This window comes from Bos indicus, chromosome 7, assembly GCF_029378745.1.
Source record: "Bos indicus isolate NIAB-ARS_2022 breed Sahiwal x Tharparkar chromosome 7, NIAB-ARS_B.indTharparkar_mat_pri_1.0, whole genome shotgun sequence".
Taxonomy (NCBI): domain Eukaryota; kingdom Metazoa; phylum Chordata; class Mammalia; order Artiodactyla; family Bovidae; genus Bos; species Bos indicus.
This window is the reverse complement of record NC_091766.1, coordinates 12179990-12197453: the sequence shown is the minus strand read 5'-3', so window position 1 is coordinate 12197453 and position 17464 is coordinate 12179990. Positions and strand designations below refer to the sequence as shown.

Sequence of the window (17464 nt, the reverse complement as noted above, 5' to 3'; positions counted from 1 at the left end):
GAGTGGGTGAACCTTACCATGCAGGGGCCCCGTACACATCACAGGGGCCCAGGTGGTGAGACTGCTTTTGAAGGAGTCAGGGGTGTGAATCTGGGTTTGTTTTTTTTTTTGGCTGTGCTGGGTCTTTGTGGTTGCACAAGGGCTTTCTCTAGTTGCCGTGTGAGGGCTGCTCATCGTGATGTCTTCCCTTGTTATGGAGCACAGGCTCTAGTGCGCTCGAGCTTAGTAGCCCTGGGGCGTGTGGAATCTTCCCAGACCGGGGATCAAACTCGTGTTCCCTGCACTAGTAGGTGGATTCTTTTTTTTTTTAAAACACTAAGTCTCTTACGACCCCATGGACTGTAGCCCACCAGGCTCCTCTGTCCATGGGATTCTCCAGGCAAGAATACTGGAGTGGGTTGCCATTTCCTTCTTGGAGTAGGTGGGTTCTTAACCACTGGACCCCTAGGGAAGTCCGATTTGGGAGTCTTGACCCAAGCAAGGAGGGCTGGAGCCCACGTACACTGTGACCCAAGCAGGCTTGAGGCGGTGAGAGCTCTACCGAGGACGCATTGTGTTGGCATCTGGGGTACATGTCAGTCTCCTGTCCATGGCGGGAGGTCCAGGCGAGTGGCCCCATGAGGGAGCTCTGGGGTGAATAGATGCTGGTCTGCTTGGACGCCATGACAAGATACCATATAGACAGGCTGACTTGACAGCCATTTATTTTCTCATAGTTATGGAGGCTGGAAGTCTTAAGAGGCCAGCGCAGTCAGGTTCTGGTTGGGATCTATCTAGTGTGTTCACATGGCCCTTCCTCAGTGTGTGCTTGGAGACAGAGAAATCTCTCGACCTCCTCTTCTAAGAACAGAGTTCTGTTGGATGAGGGCCCCAATTTTTTTGACCTCATTTAATCTTAATGACCTTCAAATAGGACCCTGTCTCCAAATACAGCCACACTGGAGATTAGGACTTCAGCTTATGAATTGGGGTGGGGGACATCGGTTCGATCCCTGGGTCGGGTAGATCCCCTGGAGGAGGGCATAGCAACCCATGCCAGTGTTCTTGCCTGGAGAATCCCATAGATGGAGGAGCCTGGCGGGCTACAGTCCATGGGGTCGCAAAGAGGCGGACACGACTGAAACAGCTTAGCATGCATGCACACACAACTTAGTTCACAGCAGAGCCCAGAGTCCACTTTCTGGAAGGATCGTGCCTGCCTCTTCCTCAAGGCTCTGCATGCCTTCCTTGTGCCTTGAGGGCCACCCTCCCAGCCTGCCACTGCCCCATTAGATCATCCCACGTCTACCCCCTGGTGCTTGGCTCTGGGGCTGCATGGGGTTCATGAGGCCTGGAGATGCCAGCCTGAATATCAGGTTGGCTTTTGCCCTCAGGAGCCCCCTCCTTGTGTGTCTGTTCCTGCCCGTTATCTTGAGGATATTCGCACTCCCAAGCTAAGTGCTCCCCACAAAGCCACCTGCACCAGTTCTCACTGCGGGGACAGGCCCTGAAGTCCAGCACCTTGGGACCCATGCAGACCCATGAAGTGGGGCACCGCTCACCTTCACTGCGGGGTGCTCTGAGCACATTGGGACATGCGTGCAGCCTTGTCCAGCACACCGAGTGCAGTTAGGAGTGGAATGCCCTTCGTAGCCCCAAAAGCATCCACATCCATATCTCTACAGCCTCAGCCCTCTACCCTCCTCACCCAAGCTCCCCGCTTTCCCCCGATGCCAGGAGTCGGTCACCTATTCCCTTGGTGCTCTCTCTGCAGTGTTTTTAAAATTTATTTACTTACTAATGATGTGGCTGTGCTGGGTCTTCATTGCTGCATGAGTGTTTTTCTCTAGTTGCACCAGGTGGGGCTACTCTCTACTGTGCACAGGCTACTCATTGCGATGGCTTCTCTTGTTGCAGAGCACAGGCTCTAGGGCACACAGACTTCAGTAGTTGTGATGCACGGGCTTAGTTGCTCCTTGGCATGTGGGATCTTCCCAGACCAGGGATCAAACCCGTGTCTCCTGCATTGCAAGACAGATTCTTAACCGTTGGACCACCAGGGAAGTCCCCTGATGGCCTTTTTGTTTTTCGTGATAGTGACATTGATTTTGATGAGGAAAGGTGAAAAGAGTATGTGCAAGGGCCCTGGGGCAGCAACTAGCCAGCGCCCCATCAGCTGTTCGTCTCTCACTCCCACCTTAGCTCATGCACCTTTCAGGGTTTTGTTCGTTAAGTCTGTCTTAAGCTGCCTCTGGGTTGAGCACTGGGGATGCAGTGCAGACTTGGGCCCTCTCCGGATTCATTGAGAAAGGGCTCCGTGGAGGAAGAGAAGGAGCCATGTGCCCATAGGCTCAGGGCTGTACTTTGGGGCCAGCGTGAGTCCTGGCTCCAGAATTGACTTGCTTCTGGGACCAGGAACTCCGTATCTGTGCTTCTTCATTTGGAAATGAACCCTGATAAGGCCAACCTGATTCTGCACACTCAAACCTGTACACACTGAGCTGCTCCATTTGGGAGACCCTGAGGGTGACACTGGCCCTGCCCTCCCAGCACCCAGGCTACCAGAGCAGTCGACATGTGACTGCATGAGCGCCCTGAATCCTCTTAGCAGCCTATGGGGCTGATTTCACACCCCTAGCTCTTGGCTGGGGAAGCTTAAGACCGTTCCTTCCCCAGGGCCTTTGCACACTTTTCTACTGTTGCTTCTCACCAGCCTGACTCTGCTCAGGCCTCTCTTCTCTCCCCTACTTGCCCTTTCAGGACCACCGCCCTCCACACCAATAGAATGGCAGGGGATTCACCGTTACCAGTGGGGTGGGAGGGGGTCATGATTGCCCCCGGAGTATCAGCTGTGCTGTCCTCGCCTGATCAGTTTTTCCTCCTGGATTGGAACATGCACTGATGGAATAGACTGTGATGCAGAAGTTTATACATTTGAGAGGTGCCAGAGCCCCCCCCCCCCGCCCCCCCTCCGGTGGTACCTTCTGGGTCAGGATTGGGGTGGGCTCCTCGAGCAGGGTCTTATTAGGCAGTTCCTTAAATTCACATTTCTTTCTCCACCCACCCCCTAAAGCCCTTTAGATGTTTGCAGTGTGATTTCATACACTTTATTTTTAAATATTCACTTTGGTAAGTAGTACATACACCAGGTTCAAAATTTAGAAAGGACTGTGCCCACTCCAGTATTCTTGCCTGGAGAATTCCCATGGACAGAGGAGTCTGGCGGGCTACAGTCACATAGAGCTGGACACGACTTAGCGACTAAACAACAAAATAGAGACTGTACATGGCAAGTCTCATCCTCAGTTCTGCACAGGGGACATTAGTCTTAAAATTTCTTTGTTCATTAAACAGCGTCAGATGCACATACCAAGCAGTTGACCCGTTTTTAAAGTGTGCTGGTTCAGAGCTTTTCGGTACCTTCATAGTTGTGCATATGTCACCACAATCACTGGACGTTTCTTGCGAGGACAACAAGAAACCCCGTTCCTGTTTGCTTACGCTTCCCCAGTCCTCAGCCCCTACCCTCACCCACTGCCCAGCCCCAGGCAACCACAACTCTGCTTTCTGTCCCTATGGATTTGCCCATTCTGGACATTTCGTATTTGTGGTGTATGAAATACGTATAACGCGTGGTCTTCTTGTCTGGCTTCCTGCATTTAGCATATTTTGGGGTATCCTAGTTGTAGCGTGTATCAGTTGTTTGCTCCTTTTTATGACTGAGCAGTGTTCCATTGTGGGTGGATCACATTTTGTTTATCTATTTGCCTTTGAGGTTATTGGCTCCACCTTTTGCCTGTTGTGAACAGTGCTGCTCTAAACATTCACATGGGACTTCCCAGGCTCTTTACTTAGCAGTGAAGAACCCACCTGCCAATGCAGGAGACATGGGTTTGATCCCTGGATCAGGAAGATCCCCTGGAGAAGGAAATGGCAACCCACTCCAGTGTTCTTGCCTGGGAAACCCCCTGGATAAAGGAGCCTGGCGGGCTGCAGTCCATGGGGAAGCAAAAGAGTCAGAAGTGACTGAGTGACTAAACAACAACAAACATTCTCTGCCTTAACTGCTGGTGGATGTTATGTTTTCACTTCTCAAGTACACTTCCCAGAGGTGGGATTGCTGTGTCATCCGGTAACTTCAGCTTTAACCATTTGAAGAGCGGTTTTCTACAGCAACTGCATGACTTCACATTCCCAGCAGCAATGTAGGAGGGTCCCGAGTCATTTCTCATCTTCCCTGAGAGTATTTATCTTTTTTATGCTAGCCAGCCTGTGTGTTATTTGCTCAGTTGTGACTGAGTCTTTGCAACCCCATGGACTGTAGCCCACCAGGCTCCTCTGTCCTTGGATTCTCTAGCCAGCCTGGTGGGTGTGAAATGGTGTCTCACGGTGGTTTGGATTTGCATTGCCCTGGTGACTGTTAATGTTCTCGTGCAGTTTCAGGGTTTCTTGAGTGGTCATTCAGTCATTCAACAAATGGTGGTTCTGGGTCACGTGCTCAGCCCTGCAAAGGCAGTGTGAAAAATCAGATGACTCTGCCTTCTTGGTGTTTGTATGCCAGTTACCTGTGTGTGTAGTCCTAGTGCTGGTTAGTGCTCATGGGGTGCTCGCCGTGTTATCTCATTTAATGCTGAAGCACAGATGCGTAAGAATGCCTTTGCCCTCCTTTGTTTGTTTTTTAACACTTATTTGCCTGCACCAGGTCTTAGTTGGGGCATGCAGAATCTTTATTATTAATAATTTTTATTGTAGTAGCATGCAGGATCTTTAGTTGAGGTATGGGGACTCTTAGTTGTGGCATGTCGGATCTAGTTCCCTGACTAGGGGGTCGAAACTGGGTCCCCTGCATTGGGAATATGGAGTCCTAGCCACTGGACCACCCAGGGAGTCCCTGCCCTTCTTTGTGCAGAAAGAAGCCCAGCATGGGCCACCCCAACTTAGCTGACTGGACAGCCTGTCACAAAGGCCAGGCCATGCTGGGACAGGAGTGGGCGGCCCCTGTGATTCTTACAGTCCTGGCAGATTCCACCACGTGGCTGCTGTCCACACTCCTGCCTGTATCCCGGCATCGGGCTGGGTCCACCACCTGACCCCGCCCCCCATCTCTCCCTGTCGCCCGCGCAGCTGCTGCCGCCATGGCCCAGACCCTGCAGATGGAGATCCCGAACTTTGGCAACAGCATCCTGGAGTGCCTCAACGAGCAGCGGCTGCAGGGCCTGTACTGTGACGTCTCGGTAGTGGTCAAGGGCCACGCCTTCAAGGCCCACAGGGCCGTGCTGGCCGCCAGCAGCTCCTACTTCCGGGACCTGTTCAACAGCAGCCGGAGCGCCGTGGTGGAGCTGCCGGCAGCCGTGCAGCCCCAGTCCTTCCAGCAGATCCTCAGCTTCTGCTACACGGGCCGCCTGAGCATGAACATGGGTGACCAGTTCCTGCTCATGTACACGGCCGGCTTTCTGCAGATCCAGGAGATCATGGAGAAGGGGACCGAATTCTTCCTCAAGGTGAGCTCCCCCAGCTGCGACTCCCAGGGCCTGCACTCTGAGGAAGCCCCCTCGTCCGAGCCCCAGAGCCCCGTGGCGCAGACGTCAAGCTGGCCGGCCTGTGGCACTCCGCTGCCCCTGGTGTCGCGCGTCAAGACGGAGCAGCAGGAGTCGGACTCTGTGCAGTGCACGCCCGTGGCCAAGCGGCTGTGGGACAGCGGCCAGAAGGAGGCTGGGGGCGGCGGCGGGAGCAACGGCAGCCGCAAAATGGCCAAGTTCTCCACGCCAGACCTGGCTGTCAACCGGCCGGCCCAGCAGGCCCCCGTGGTGGCGGCGGCACAGCCCACCGGGGTGGCGGCGGGGGCGGGGGCCGGTCCGCCGACTGGGGGTGCAGCGGCGGCGGCGGCAGCAGCAGGCGGTGTGGTGAGTGGGCCCAGCACATCAGAGCGGACCAGCCCCGGCACCTCAAGCGCCTACACCAGCGACAGCCCCGGCTCCTACCACAACGAGGAGGACGAGGAGGAGGACGCGGGCGAGGAGGGCACGGACGAGCAGTACCGGCAGATCTGCAACATGTACACCATGTACAGCATGATGAACGTCGGCCAGACTGGTGAGGTGCCCCCGCAGCCCCCAGCCTGGCCCCACTGCCCTCCCCACCACTTCCACCCCCGACCCCAGCACACCTCTCTCCCCCCCGCACAGCTGAGAAGGTGGAGGCCCTCCCTGAGCAGGTGGCCCCCGAGTCTCGGAATCGCATCCGAGTGCGGCAGGACCTCGCATCTCTCCCCGCCGAGCTCATCAACCAGATTGGCAACCGCTGCCACCCCAAGCTCTACGACGAGGGTGACCCCTCAGAGAAGCTGGAGCTGGTGACAGGTGGGCTGGCCTTACTCCTCCCTGAGCTCCCCCTGCCCCCTCATTTGGGTTGGGTCCTGGGGCCCCTGATGCCCCTTCATAATGATACAAATCAAAGGCTGGCCTGTAGGTTTCCACCCCAGAGGCGGGTATAAGCATTGGCTGGCATTTTCAGCCACATTGGCATAGATCAGTGGTTTCGTGGGGGTGGTTCCAGGGTTGACCAACACAGCGGTTAAGAATTTGGCCCCAGGACTCAAGGTGCCAGGGTTCCATGCTCTCTGCCTGTTCTTCTCTGACACTGGTGGCTGGGTGGGCACCTGGGTGCCCCGTGGATGGTGGTGCCACAGTCTCTCTCCTTTCCTGAGTGTCGAGAAGGCAGCTCTGGGTTGAGTTATCAAGGGGGGTCTTGGTCGGCCCTAGACGAGTAGGGAATGTGGCAGTTTGGGCCCTGGCTATCCTCTCGCCCCCCCCTCCCCCTCCAGGCACCAACGTGTACATCACGAGGGCGCAGCTCATGAACTGCCACGTCAGCGCGGGCACCCGGCACAAGGTCCTGCTGCGGCGCCTCCTGGCCTCCTTCTTTGACCGGTGAGGCCCCCACCAGAGCCCCCAGGGTTGGAGGGCTCACCACCAGCGGGGGCCTGACTCCCCTCCCCTGTGCCCTCACCAGGAACACGCTGGCCAACAGCTGTGGCACCGGCATCCGCTCTTCCAGTAACAACCCCAGCCGCAAACCGCTGGACAGTCGCGTACTCCACGCCGTCAAGTGTGAGTGCCTGCCATTCTGGAGTCAGGGTTGGGGGCCCAGGACAGGCGGGCAGGGGGTCCTTTTCTCTGGTGTTGGCCCTGATGGATCAGTAGGTAGGCTTTGATGTTAAGAAGGATTCTGAAGTTCAGTCTAGGCTTCTTGGGAAGAGGGCTGTGATTGGTTAGAGATTTCTTGATGGGGAGGACACTGAAGGAAAGCCACAGAGCCGACAGGAGAGGGTCTCCAACGTAGGCTGGTCGTGGAGTGATAGATCTCCCCGCAGGCCTCAGCCAGTTGTCAAGAGGGAAGTCTAGTGGAAATCCCAGTTTCTAAATTCTGGCAAATGACGCCTAGTTTTCAAGAGCACCCAGGTGTCCCGCATCAGCTCCACATAGCCCACACACATGGCCCAGCTGGGTCCAGCCTGGGCCACTGATGTAGTGTAGCATGCTGTCTGCAAGGTCTCGGGCTCCCCAAGTGGCTCAGTGGTCAAGAATCTGCCTGGCAAGCAGGAAACGCAGGTTCAATCCCTGGGTTGGGCAGAGCCCTTAGAGAAGGAAATGGCAACCCACTCCAGTATTCTTGCCTGGAGAATCCCAGGGACAGAGGAGCCTGGTGGGCTACAGTCCGTGGCGTCACAAAGAGTCAGACACGACTGAGCAGCTAAACAACAGCAGCAACAATCTGCAAGGCCTCAGTCCCCTCAGCTCTGAGGGGTGGGCAGAGGTGCCCTGAGGTGGGGAGGATGCCAGTTCCGCGGCAGCTGAGGGCCTGTTGGGAGGGGAGCTTACCCAGGGTGGCTCATTCCACCTGCAGACTACTGCCAGAACTTCGCCCCCAACTTCAAGGAGAGCGAGATGAACGCCATTGCGGCCGACATGTGCACCAACGCCCGCCGCGTTGTGCGCAAGAGCTGGATCCCCAAGGTCAAGCCGCTCATGGCCGAGGGCGACGCCTACACCACCTTCATCAGCTACACGGGCAAGATAGAGCCGGACATGATGGGTGTGGAGCACGGCTTCGAGACGGCCAGCCACGATGGCGAGGCCGGCCCCTCGGCCGAGGAGGCCCTCCAGTAACCCCCACCAGACCCTCCCGCGGGGCCGTCACACTCCCCCTCCTGTCACACCCACCCGCCATCTTGGTCACGAGCTACTACTGTCTGTCCCTCCCCAGGACCCGCGGGGGGTGCTGCATGCTCCCGGCTCCTCTGCCTCCCCTGTCCCATCCCCTGACCCCAAGCCGATCGGGGATCCGGGCTGGGAGAGGATGGCAGGTGGTGCGAGGTCTGCGTGGCCTTCTCTAGCACACACTCATGCACAGTCGGGGGGCTCTTGCTCCCCGTCTCCTAACCCCTAGTGACTCTCTCCCCACTCACCAGGCCAGGCACAGGGAGGGGCCAGCCTGGGGGAGCTTGGGAAGACCCCCTTCCCACGCCCTGGGCCACCAAGCGGGAGCATTCCTCAGGCTCCGCCCCCCCACTGCAGCCCCTCAGGACTTGCAGGGGCCCCCGGGTTCTCAGGACCCCTCCCACCACCACCTCCCAGTGCTTCCACGTTTCCAAAAGCGCCTTCCTGTTTCCCTCGTCTGTCCCTGCACCTGGGGGCTGGGGTAGGCGAGGCCATGAGGACTGCCCATTTTACAGCTGAGGAAACTGAGGCTCAGAGAAACTGACCGACCCAAGGTGGTGGGCGGTGGCAGGCCCAGCGCCCTTCTCTTCCCCTCCCTGTGCTCAGCCTCTCTTGCCATCACCAGTGCCCTGGGGCCTGAGAGGGGCAGGTCCTGAGTGAGGGGGGCCTTTGGGGGCAGACCGTGGGTCTCTGAGGACAGGAGGAGAGGTTTCCGGGGCGTGCAGAAGCGTGTGGGTGTGCATGTGTGTGTGTGTGCGCGCGTGCGTGTGTAGAAGTTTTGCTCTTAAACAAATGAAGACATAAGAGGCAGTAGGACCAGGGGTGGAACCCAGGGGAGCCGGCTAGGGGGAGGGGGCTGCTGCCTTTCCCTCCCTTCCTCACCCCTACCCCGCCCCCACGGCAGGGCTCCCAGCCCCCACCCCCTGTACATACTTTTTAAAACATTTTTTTAGCTAATGAAATACTGAAGTATAAGATTCCTTTTATTTTTCAAACCAATGGGACTGGGTCTGATGTGCCCTTTGGTCCCCGGAGCTGTGGAGCTGTGGAAGGCAGGACGGGGTGGGGGCCAGGGGGCAGGCTGAATGTGCTGCGCATGTGTGTGGAGTGTGGGTGCGCGTTTCCAAGGTGGGGCCCCCCCAAGCCCCACTCTGCCTGGGTTCCTTGGGTCCGGCCAGCTCCCACTCACCCCTCAATGCCTCCCCCATGGGGCTCCATTGCAAGGGTGTCCCAGGTTTTTGAGTTCTACATGTAAACTCAGAGGGTTCTTTTTTTTTTTTTCTAACTCTACTCCCCTTCCCCCATACACACACCCACTGGGTGTCATTTCTTTGCAATTTCACATTTTTGTCTCGAGCCCTTGTTCTCATGCCTCTGTCTTCTCCCCAGTCTGACTCGCCCATTGCTCCCAGCAGCCTCTCCCCAAAGGCAAGGGGACTACAGGAGGCGGTGGGCCCACTGGACCCTTGAAACCTGACTTGGAGGCCTGCCCCCCCAACCCCAGGAGCCCCCACCAGCCTGTGGGGCCGGGGTGGGGGGTCCTTCCTGACATCTGCTTGTTGCAGGGGTGGGGGGATCGGTCCAGCTGGGGTCCTGGGACTCTGCTTTCCTGGCCTCAGCTGGCTCAAGTGTGTAGGGGGGTCAACACCCCCAACTAAAGCACAAGCACCTTAGTCACATCTATCCTGCCCCTCCACCCCAATCCTGGTCTCAGCACCCACCCCAGCATAGATCCCAAAGCACAATATCCTGGTCACTTGGCAAGCTGCCGGGCCGACCAAGGCCGAGAGGTGGGCTGGGGCTCCAGCCAGACCCCACAAGGAAGCCGGAGTCCCCAGGCGCTCCCCTCCTTCCAGGCCTTAGTGGGGGCCAGCTCTCTGGGACTGGGGTCTTCTCCCTCCCCACCCCCTTGTCCTGGGCAGGCCTCTGTCCAGCCCCTCCTCGCCTTTATTCTTGAGCCCCTGCAGCACTGGGCTGGGTAGCAGAGCCCTCTTGTTTCAGGGACCCCAGGAGGCGCCCCCCTGGCGGTCTGGGGAGGGGTGGGGAGTGGGGCTGGGCAGGGGTGCAGGGGAGGAAACTCCTCACCAGGAGAGCCAAAGACAGGGTTGTGCCTTACCCCGGGAGCCACCCCTGCGCCCTCCCGCCCTGCTTCCTGCTCCTGGGTGGCCTGCTGCTTTTCCTTCTTGCCTTCCCTGCCCCCTCCACCCGAGCCCACCCTGCCCTGCGCTGCGCTGCATGGACCCCCAAGCCCGGGCAGCCAGAAAGGAACATGGAGAACCACCGACCAACGCAAAAAAGACTGGGGGGGCCACCTCCCTCCCCGCTGCCGGCCGCCCACTCACCCTCGCCTCTTTCACGCAGGACAGTCTGTCTGCGTGGAGTGCCAACGCCCTCCCCGCCCTGGGCCGAGCCCCTCCCCACCCCCGGGCCCGTAAGTGAGATTGCACATTAACTACTGTAAGAAGAGGAGCCGCACTGGGAAATGTGAACCGTGAGAATATCAGTGATACTGATGAGGAGAATAAACTAAACGCCTTTGTAACAGCCCTGCTGCCAGCTGCTCACTGGGGGCATGGGGTGGTGGGTCCCACCCTCCGTCCACACCCCCATACCCCAGGGTGTCACACTGACAAACGCAGTGGGGGTAGGGGGCCCTCAGGATGGCCATGCCAAACATTATGCCTTAACGTCACTTGAGTTTAGTTGCTCAGTTGTGTCCAACCCTGAAACCCCATGAACTGTAACCCTCCAGGCTCCTCCATCCAAGGCATTTACAAATTGGCACTTTCCATGGGTGCTTGCCATCTACCTCTACAAGGCAGGAATACTGGAGTGGGGTGCCATTTCCTTCTTCAGTCAGCTTGAGGGGGACCCCATTTTAGATGGGGAAACAGCTTCAGACTCAGGCAGCCAATAGGTTACCCCAGGTTGTTGCCTCACAGGTGTAAGCCCTAAATCCTGCTCTGGGGTCCCCCAGGATGCCCTCCCATGGTATTTGACACCCCCAGCCCCAGACACAAGTCCTGACCTGCATCCACACCCCTCACCCCATCCTGAACCAGTGCATTCAGAGGAACACTGGGGGACTTGCCTGGTGTCCCGAAGTGAAGACTGCTCCCAGTGCAGAGGGGCATAGGTTCTATGATCCCTGATCAAGGGGAACTAAGATCCCACATGCTGCACTGTGCAGCAAATTATATATATATATATATATATATATATATATATATAAAAGTCAGGATGGCTTTAAAGAGGATATGAATCTTCATATCCTGAGGATATGAACAGAAGAAAATTCTATCAACTGAAACAAAAGACAAAACATACCTTAGGAGCCTGTGGATTCAGAGATGTCTCAAGCAGTGAGGGAGAACTTGACTGATCTTAAGAGAATCCATCAAATCAAGATATCCATGCTGGGGACGTAGACAGAGAGGTTTCATCTCCGCCCAGCCCAGGTCCCACCACCCCATGAGGACTGGAGGGAGCCTCAGACTTCGATAGGGAAGATCACTGAGGGTGACAATTCACAGGGTCACTTGGGCATGTTTCAGTAAGGCCAGCCCCCTCTGGAGTCCTGAAGCCTCGCTTCAGCCAACAGAAAGCAGGGTTTGGGGGAGCCAACAGCGTCACCAACAAAAATCCTGAGGTGATTCTGGTCCAAAGTCACCTCAAGGAACAGAAAGCCCTGTCTGAACATGTAAGCAATCCCAGCAAGGTGGTGTCAGACCCCCAGAAGCACGTCTCTTAAGCCCAGGAAGACTGAGAACCAAGTATAGAATGGATCGAGACAACCTGAACCATAACATCAGTGGTAGTGGTTTTGCACTAAAAACAACAATAAAAAAGGGAAAAACAAATCAACTATACTTCAATAAAATACATATATTAAGAAAAATAAAAATTAAAAAAAAGAGAGGGGGACTTCCCTGTTTCCCTGGTGGTCCAGTGGTTAAGACTCTGCACTTCCACTGCAGGGGGCCTGGGTTTGATCCCTAGTCGGGGAACTAAGATCCTGCAAGCTGCTTGGCACAGCCCCCGCCCCCCCCCAAAAAAGGGAATCTGTATGTATTTGGTTCTTCTTGACAAATCAGCCTTTGGGGCTGAATGGGATGACAGACAGCCTTGTAACACATAACACATAACAATGTGTCAAAGATACAAGGTGGTTCTGATGTCAGATTACATACTGCTCAGGATGGAAACATCCAGGACATTAAGTGAATATTCACTTACAAGTTTACCCAGCTTACAGGGATCATTTCCGACTCGGGTAGGCTCTACAACAAAGTCCTTAAATCTACAAACGCCCCCTTGTAGCGGGCTTCCCAGGTAGCTCAGCAGTAAAGAATCTGCCTGCAATGCAGGAGACACAGGTTTGACCCCTGAGTCGGGAAGATCCCCTGGAGAATGAAATGGCAATGCAACCCACTCCAGTATTCTTGCCTGGGAAATCCCATGGACAGAGGAGCCTGAAGGGCTACAGTCCATGGAGTCGCAAACAGACACGACTGAGCACACGCTCACACCTTATTAGAACACTGCATCACAAAAGGATGGAAGTGACCTGGTGTACAAGAGAGCCTCGTGGTACTGAGAGGCCCCTCAGAAGTCATAGCTGAGCTCCCCAGCTAAAGGGATTCACCTACTGGCGACACAGAACAAGCAAAAGATGTTCAGGCTGAAGTTCAAAAACTCAAGGAAAAATCAGTGGTTGGATTTTTTTGATGGTAATAAAAGAAATCTGAGAAATACACCAGAATAGTCTTTTCTGCACTGAATGTCAACCGTTGAAATCCCTAACACACATGGGCACGCATGCACAGTTGGCCCCAGGGTGTGCAAGCAGGCGTCTTAGAACAGGAGTTCCCATTCAGGGGCAGCCACCAGTTCAGATCACCATATCGTATGATACAAACATATATAATAAAGGCTGGGATTTTATTTCCAAGTTGGCACATGTAGAAGGCACAGGGGCAAAGCAATGGCTTTGGGGAGTAGAGATGGGGAGGGGTGTGTCTGAGGTTCCCTTCCTCCACCACCCCCTAAGTGCACTTAAGACCAGACTGGTGGTAGGGGCTCCAGCCCGGGGCCCTGAGGGTCCTCTCTAGATGAGAGCCTTGGGACAGCTCCCCTGGCATGACCTCCCCATCCTCCCAGGGGGCAGGGCCCTGCCAGCTCCCCGCAGCTGGAGGGGCTGCCCCCTGGGGAGGACCGGAATCAGAGAGAGAAGAAGAGGACGAGGACCAGGAGAAGCACCCCCAGCAGCACCACAATGGCACACCACTGTCGGCGGTCTGGGGGCAAGAGGGTCAGAGTTCACAGAGGGGAGGCAGCACCCCTCCCCACTCTCCCACCCCAGGGGACTCACCACTGGTCATGTGGGATATTTTGGCCATCTTCCTAAGGACCCCATCCATCCGGGACTGGGTGTGGTCCATCTCCTGAGCAAAGGCGTCCAGCATACTGCCAAGACCAGGAAGGCATCAGCCCCCGGAGGCTCTGTGCACACCAGAGCAGCTGGCCATGGGCTCCTGGCCCACCCCCGGGGTCCCAGTCTCACATGCCCTGCTCGTCCAGCTCCTCCCCAACTCGGCCGGACATGTGTTTCAGAACTGAGATGCTCCCAGACACCATTTCCAGCTGTTGATCCTGCTGGTCCAGGATCAGCTGCAGGGTAGAAGGGTGGGAACCGAGGTTGGCAAGGAGCCCTGAGCTGTCCGCAGTCTCCTCCAGCCTGGGGCTGCCAGCTGCCTGCACGCACCTGCTGTGTGGCCTGCTGCTCTTCAATGTAGCGAGAGGTGGTCGAGACCACACTGGCATCCAGCAAGTCACTGGAGGACTTCAGGATGGCCGGCTTGCCTGTCAGCATCTGTAGGGACCCATACAGCAGGCTCAAGGAGGGTCGCCCACTCCCGGCAGAGACTGACAAGGTTTGTGGCAAATCTAGATGGTGCCTACTCAGGAAGGCAGTCTCAGGAGTAGAATGGCCTGGGTCCTCAGGGCCATTATTAACTAGCAAGGTGACCCCAAGGCCATACCACTTGACTTTCCTGTGCCTCAGTTTCCTCATCTGTAAAATGGGGAGGGCTATAAACCCTGTTTTCTGAGGATGGAACAAGGATTTAATAAATTAATCCTGGCATGTTTATAAACCTATAAACACAGGTATTTAAGAATCTGAACTTAAGGGACTTCCCTGGTGGTCCAGTGGTTAAGAATCTGCCTTCCAATGTGGGGGGCATGGGTTCCATCCCTGGTTGGAGAACTAAAATCCCACATGTCAGAGCTTCCTTGATGGCTCAGTGGTAGAGAATCCGCCTGCCAATGCAGGAGACATGAGTTCAATCTCTGGTCTGGGAAGATTCCCACATGCCACGGAGCAAGCAAGCCTATGTGCCACAACTACTGGGCCTGTGCTCTAGAGCCCTTGAACCTCGACTACTGAGCCCACATGTTGCAACTACTGAAGCCCTCAAGGTCTGGGCCCATCACAACCAGAGAGGAGTCACTGCAACTAGAGAAAAGCCTGTGCAGTGACAAAGACACAGCACAGTCAAAAACTAATTAATTAAAAAAGTATCCCACATGCAGTGGGGGAACTAAGACCTGATGCAGCCAAATAAATAAATACAAAGGATTTGAACATTAATCCCCAAAACAGCACACCTGGAAGGCACGTGGATCCTGCCATAGGACCCCAAGCTGCTGCAGGCTTCAGCCCCCCACCCTTCCAGACCCCATGTAGGTGTATTGAGTGAGGCTGCTGTTACACAACATGCAAAGAATGAACATCAACACAGAGGCAGCAGAGAGAATGCGCAGAAAAGGCAGGAGTGGGTACACACACAGGGCAACTACACCCACAAAAGGGAAATAGTGGATCTACCCAAGGCCGACAGGGATCCACTCAGGGGCCAAGTTCAGAGAGGTCAAGTGCCTACACAGATTAAAAAAAAAAAAAAAAGCACAGGGGCTTTCCTGGTGGTCCAGTGGTTAAGGCTCCAAGCTCCCAATGCAGGGGCCACAAGCACAAGGGTTCGACCCCTGGTTGGGCAAACTAAGATCCCAGGTGCTGCTGGGCACAGCCCAAAAAAAGGAGAAAAAAAAAAGGTAAACACATGTCCTGGAAACAATAACAGAGAGCAAGAAAAGGAGACAGGCTGCCACACACACAGAAAACCTGTAGAGTATAGACCCACAGGAGATGGTAGAAGGGATTACACACACAGAGAGAAATCAGTTGGGCTCATCCAGAAAGAGCAGGCAGGTAGAGAGCATGGACACAACTGTGCATGAAGATGAGGACCCAAGCAGAGGGACAGACGCACGGGTCCCCAGGAGACAGGCGAATGCACAGAGGGGCCAGGCGTGCACTCAGAGGACCACACTGAGACACGGGGGGTGAGGGCACTGGGTTGGAATGCCTTACCTCCCTGTTATTCCTCTCCATGAAGGCTATGGCTGCCGGGCTGACCATATGGTCCTTCATTTCCTACAGATAAGGACAGCATCAGAGAGTGAAAGACGCCCTAACCTTCCTCACCCCATCGGAAACTCTCTTCACCTGCACGGATTCCCGCATCCTTTGCACAAACACCTTTCTCTCCTGCAGGTCTCCGGCTGGAAGCTTGAACTTGCCGGGGTTGGCTTCCACTATGCGTATGCGGCGAGTCGAGTCAAGGCCAGAGCCCAACAGAACGTGCGCCCTGCTACGCCTCAAAGTCCTCAACACCTCTTAGGTGTGCAGCCTCCCCCAAATGTTGGCTCTCAGCGCCCCCTGCCCCTGCAATGGACTCTCCCCATGCCACCCCCCTTTTCCCCGCCCCCCCCCCCCCCAGGATATCAATGGTTTCCTCCAGGTCTTCGAGGTCCCACTCGATGCTGCGCAGGCCATTCCGCAGCTCGTTGGTCGTCCAGTCCAGCTCCTCGCGTCCGACCACCGCGCTCTCCTGCAGGAGCTCGCACCACCGTTGGTACAGCCCGCGGGCCGTGTTCACCGCCTTCTGCACCTCGCTGCGGGCAGGGGCACAGCGGGCGCGGCTGGCGGGGGCGGGGAGCAGGCGGTCCTTCCGCCCACCATTACGCCCCCAAACAGGTTGGGAGCTCAGGAGACCCTTATATCCCCCTGCGGACCCCTCCCACATGGCCACGGGGCGATCCCGACGGCGGTGCCCAGAATGCCTGACATGCACCGGCTGGCACGCGGGCACTGGTTGGCAAGGGGACACAATACCCCGTGTCCTCCCGCATCGCTGTCACTCACCCTCGGACTACAAAAAATGGATCTTCGAGAGACATATCACGCCCCCCACCCGCCCGAGGCCGAATCCCCTCCCTTCTCGGCCTCAGAAGCTAATTCCCTCCAAGAGGTGCGGGACGCACCGTCACCCCGCCCCCCCGTCACGTGACCCATGCCACCACCGAGAGCCGGGCCGCCAGGGGAGAAAGAGTGGCCCTCGGCCCGAAGTGCGGAAACATCCGCTCTCTCTTCAGTCATCTTGGTTGTGGGCAGAGACGATTTCCTGTCTGCACGGACCGCCCCTTCGCTCCCGGTCCCCAGCAGTGTCCTAGTTCTATCTAACTGGGTTCGACTCAAGAGCTCCGAATCCATCGGTTCGAGACCCAGCCCCTCGGATTGTTGCTGCGCAACCTCAGTTTTCCCTTCCGAGCAATGTACATAATGTCTCCTTCAAAACAGGCGAGATTATGGCTGGGGAAGGGGCTCATTAATTTGTGGGCCATCGTTATGGACTCCTTGAGCCTGCACCCAGATCCTGTCCTAGGAGATGCGAGATGGTCCCAGGCCAGGGTCGGAGTGGCAGGTTTGGGGGCAGGTGAAGTGCGGGCATTCTATGTGAGGTTCTGGGGGAGACTTCCCCTCCTCTTTTTTCCTGCGGAGGAGGGAAGCCTCGAGGTCGCCCTGGAGCGGGTTGGCCCTGAGTAGGGGCCCTAGAGAAGCTTCAGGGGATGCGGGTGGGGGTCGGGGTGGTGAGGTCTTTCTGGGTGCGACCCTTGGGGTCGCCGGAATGGGTGTGGTGGTGGCTCTGAGAATGGTCTGCGGGGAAGTCCTCTGCGTGTGAGGCGGGACCGGGAAGGTCTGGAGAGGGACTCATAGGATTGCCACCTATGTGACAGAGCCCTTCTGTGTGGCGTCGCCGGGAAAATCAGTTTTTTATAGGAGGGAAGCAGCTGTCCCCTGTGTAGGGTCCGGATTTCTGGAGCGGGACGTCTGAAGAAGTCCTTGGAGGGTTGCCTCTGTTGTG

At 56.4% G+C, this 17464-nt stretch overlaps 2 protein-coding genes and 1 non-coding gene across 9 annotated transcripts; 2 read left to right on the top strand and 1 right to left on the bottom strand.

Annotated features, from left to right (window-relative positions):
* Positions 1–3070: 3070 nt before the first annotated feature.
* Positions 3071–16603, bottom strand: STX10 (syntaxin 10). Of its 7 annotated transcripts, none has more exons than XR_011567496.1 (9): positions 16465–16603; positions 16045–16214; positions 15766–15860; positions 15631–15693; positions 13963–14070; positions 13762–13868; positions 13570–13664; positions 6988–7569; positions 3071–6025 (listed from the first exon to the last, which is right to left on the bottom strand). XR_011567496.1 is itself a non-coding variant. In XM_019964032.2 (8 exons), exons 1-8 carry the CDS (start codon positions 16497–16499, stop codon positions 13419–13421), a joined length of 750 nt encoding a protein of 249 aa, XP_019819591.2. In that variant the 5' UTR covers positions 16500–16602; the 3' UTR covers positions 13121–13418. The 7 variants fall into 7 exon arrangements, 3 of the variants coding, with proteins under 3 accessions (XP_019819591.2, XP_019819589.2, XP_019819592.2); XR_011567497.1 differs by adding an exon at positions 11526–11614 and having other exon boundaries at positions 6988–7166; positions 16045–16592; XR_011567495.1 differs by having other exon boundaries at positions 16045–16593.
* On the top strand, positions 5115–10742 carry NACC1 (nucleus accumbens associated 1). The gene is made up of 5 exons (XM_019964028.2): positions 5115–6072; positions 6165–6338; positions 6803–6908; positions 6991–7088; positions 7885–10742. The coding sequence occupies exons 1-5, from the start codon at positions 5115–5117 to the stop codon at positions 8145–8147; spliced, it is 1599 nt and encodes a 532-aa protein (XP_019819587.1). The 3' UTR covers positions 8148–10742.
* Positions 12133–12205, top strand: TRNAG-UCC (transfer RNA glycine (anticodon UCC)). The gene has a single exon. It is a non-coding gene; the product is annotated as a tRNA-Gly (tRNA).
* Positions 16604–17464: the final 861 nt, after the last annotated feature.

Excerpts from the sequence above, each read along its gene's own strand:
- NACC1 (XM_019964028.2), top strand. The coding sequence starts at position 5,115 with ATGGCCCAGACCCTGCAGATGGAGATCCCGAACTTTGGCAACAGCATC. Across the intron at positions 6,339-6,802 it reads GAAGCTGGAGCTGGTGACAG|GCACCAACGTGTACATCACG; the intron begins GTGGGCTGGCCT and ends CTCCCCCTCCAG. Across the intron at positions 6,909-6,990 it reads CTGGCCTCCTTCTTTGACCG|GAACACGCTGGCCAACAGCT; the intron begins GTGAGGCCCCCA and ends TGCCCTCACCAG.
- STX10 (XM_019964030.2), bottom strand. The coding sequence starts at position 16,345 with ATGTGGGAGGGGTCCGCAGGGGGATATAAGGGTCTCCTGAGCTCCCAA. Across the intron at positions 15,861-16,044 it reads AGACCTGGAGGAAACCATTG|GCATAGTGGAAGCCAACCCC; the intron begins ATATCCTGGGGG and ends CTCGCCGCATAC. Across the intron at positions 13,496-13,569 it reads AATATCCCACATGACCAGTG|ACCGCCGACAGTGGTGTGCC; the intron begins GTGAGTCCCCTG and ends TCTTGCCCCCAG.